Source organism: Asterias rubens, chromosome 7, assembly GCF_902459465.1.
Source record: "Asterias rubens chromosome 7, eAstRub1.3, whole genome shotgun sequence".
NCBI classification, from domain to species: Eukaryota; Metazoa; Echinodermata; class Asteroidea; order Forcipulatida; family Asteriidae; genus Asterias; species Asterias rubens.
The window spans coordinates 21534462-21537303 of NC_047068.1; the positions used below are offsets into that span (position 1 = coordinate 21534462).

The following is a 2842-nucleotide window of genomic DNA, read 5'->3' on the forward strand; positions in this document are numbered from 1 at the left end:
TGGCAATTTGTGCTGTTACTTTTGGTGAGTTAAATCTTTTGCTTTGTTTCATTTTAGTAAATGTGGAATATACTGTGCTTATTTATATTTGATACTGTCATTCCAGAGATTTGAGAGACCTTTAATCAGTAAACTTTGATGTACTTTGGAAGCTCATTTTAGGATTTTGTGCAAGTATTCACAGTAGTAGATTTTCCAAATTTCAATTGTACTACATTTATTGTTTTTCCAATTGTGTTCCCCCTTTCACACTGCAAGGATTAATGATTTAAAACAGCTAATTTGTTCCAAAGTTTATTTATTTCCTGTTAAACAATATATTATAAGTGTTATTATTGTGGTTTATTACAGCTAATCGGTTTATGCGGTTTGCGGTTTACAGTTTCACGGTTTCATAGAGATTACAGAAGTTTGGAAGTAGATGTTTTGTGTTGGAATTGAGAAGCTGGATCCAATAAACTGATATTAGCAAACAACAAATGTGTGTTGATTCGAACTTTGAGCTGGACCACTATATCATTAGCAAAAAGACAGTTGTAATTTGGCATTGACAATGACGTCCAAACGTAAGAAGAAAGCTACACAGAAAGGTGCTGCCTATAATAAAGAGTTCAAGTACAAGCGATTAGGAGAGGCTTGGAGAGCTGCTAAATTGAAGTCTGATTCCCTTCGAGACAAGTTGGGAACCAATCCGTCTCTTGATGAAACAAAGGACGCATATAAGGAATGGATGGATGTCTTTGAGGAGTTCATGAAATGTTATGATGATTACTGCCAGTGGCTGAGTGACGTTGAACGTCTACAATTTGAGGAGGATTGGTACACGGATAAGGAGGTCTGGCTTTCAAATGTAAACCAAAAGATTCAAGAGTGGTTGGTCAAGCAAGAAGCTCCAATGTCGTCAAAATCATCTAGATCATCAAAACGGTCAAAAGCATCCCAGTTACTCATCGAAGAAGAGCAGAAGAAAGTAGAGCTACTCACACGCCAGAAGGCTTTGAAAGCGATGCAAGCTCTTGAGATTGAAAAGATGAAGTTGAAACAACTAGAAGAAGAAATTGAGATAAAACTGAAGTTGCTGTGCCGAGGCGAAATGTAAGGTCTTGGAGAAGTTAGAAAAGTCAAGCAGAAATTGTAGTGAAGTTACAAGGGCCTCGGATGGGGGATCTGATATGAATGCGGGTGCAGCCGTAAAAGAAACCAAACCTGACATATCCAAAGATGCTACAGGGGATGGTGAAAGGCCAAGTTCAGAGAAAGCCTCGGAGACTGCAGCTCATTGGATGGACTCCTTCGAGAAATTCTTAGATCAATATGACGTTGCTGCTCTAAATAAACAACCTCCAAAACCTGAGCCTAAGACCGCCGGTACTCCACTGTTACAGCAACCGGCAAGTCAGCCTCGACAAGAAGTCCCTGATGTCAGTGGTGTACAACAAATCGTTGATGGTGTTGCACAGCCTCGTCAGTCCACAGGTAGACAACGTCAAGATTCTGTCGATGAGGATGTACAGCCCACAAGCCACCAAGATGGGGTGGCAGTGATTAAAGATGACGTGGGTGGTCAATCCGTGAATGAGATGATTAGGCATTTGCAACGACCAAAAATCGAGTTGGAAAGATTCAGCGGTGAGGCGATTGAGTATAAGCGCTTTATGAGGATGTTTAGCGCCAGAATTGCTAAGTTGTGTGACACTGACGATGAGCGGCTTTATTACCTCGAGCAGTTTACTACAGGCGAGGCACACCAAATAGTTACTGGATACAGCTATTTGGATGGCCCTACTGGTTACGCAGCAGCCGTCAAGGAGCTGACAGAACGATATGGAAATCCGGAGGTGATAGCTAATGCATTCATCAAGAAAGCTGCTTCATGGCCGCAAATCAAGGCAGATAACCCGAAGGCTCTCGATGGTTTTGCAATCTTTCTTCAGGAGTGTGAGAGTGCCGTCAAATGCGTTGGTAGTTTGCAGTACTTGGAGCATAGTGAGAACATCAAGTCCATGGTGATGAAGCTACCTTACAATTATCACGACAGATGGAGGTCTCGTGTGCAGCAGTGCAAGTACAAAGGAGAAATGGTAAAGTTTCATCATCTAGTAGAATTTGTCAGGTTCGAGTCCAAGAAGGTTAACGACCCTGTTTATGGTAGAGATGCTTTGTCAACCACAAACCAGAAGAAACCCGCCAATCGTTGTGACACCAGGCCTAAAATCACCATGGCAACAAGTGAAACTACGGATCTCAATACTGCTAAGGATGTTGACAAGGTGTGTTGGTTTTGTGGTGGTTCACATTTGTTGATAGGATGCTCCAAATTGCGAGAACAACCCTGGAGTGAGCGCATCGAGTTTCTGAGAAAGCGGCGTCTTTGTTTTGGTTGTCTTAAGATGGGGCACATGAAGAGGACATGCAACAGGAAGGCTACATGTGATGTTTGCAGGGGTCGACACCCTACTCTTCTTCACATAAATCAGAATGATACTTCAAGGCCTGCACAGTTTTCAAGAAACGTGAGAGATTCAAGTGCCATGGCTGGGAGTAACATCGGTTGTGAGTATACCAACGTAGCATGTGACAACGAAAACGAGAACCAATGTACGATGGCTATCGTCCAGTTCGTGTGAGGCTTGCTCATGGGTTAAATGATGTTGGACTTATGCATTCCTGGATCCTGGAAGTAGTGTGTCATTCTGCAGTGAATCTCTGATGAAGAAGTTATGTGGCGTGGGCAGACGAATGCACATTAGACTGGACACCATGGGAGAGCCACACAACATGGATACTTACTTGGTTGAAGGCTTAGAAGTACGGTGTCTAAATGGTAGTCCTACAGTCAAAG

General features: G+C 42.7%; 1 protein-coding gene across 1 annotated transcript; it reads left to right on the forward strand.

Moving 5' to 3' along the window:
- Positions 1-1172: 1172 nt before the first annotated feature.
- LOC117292877 lies at positions 1173-2627 on the forward strand. The gene has a single exon (XM_033775045.1). It carries the CDS (start codon positions 1173-1175, stop codon positions 2625-2627), a length of 1455 nt encoding a protein of 484 aa, XP_033630936.1.
- Positions 2628-2842: the final 215 nt, after the last annotated feature.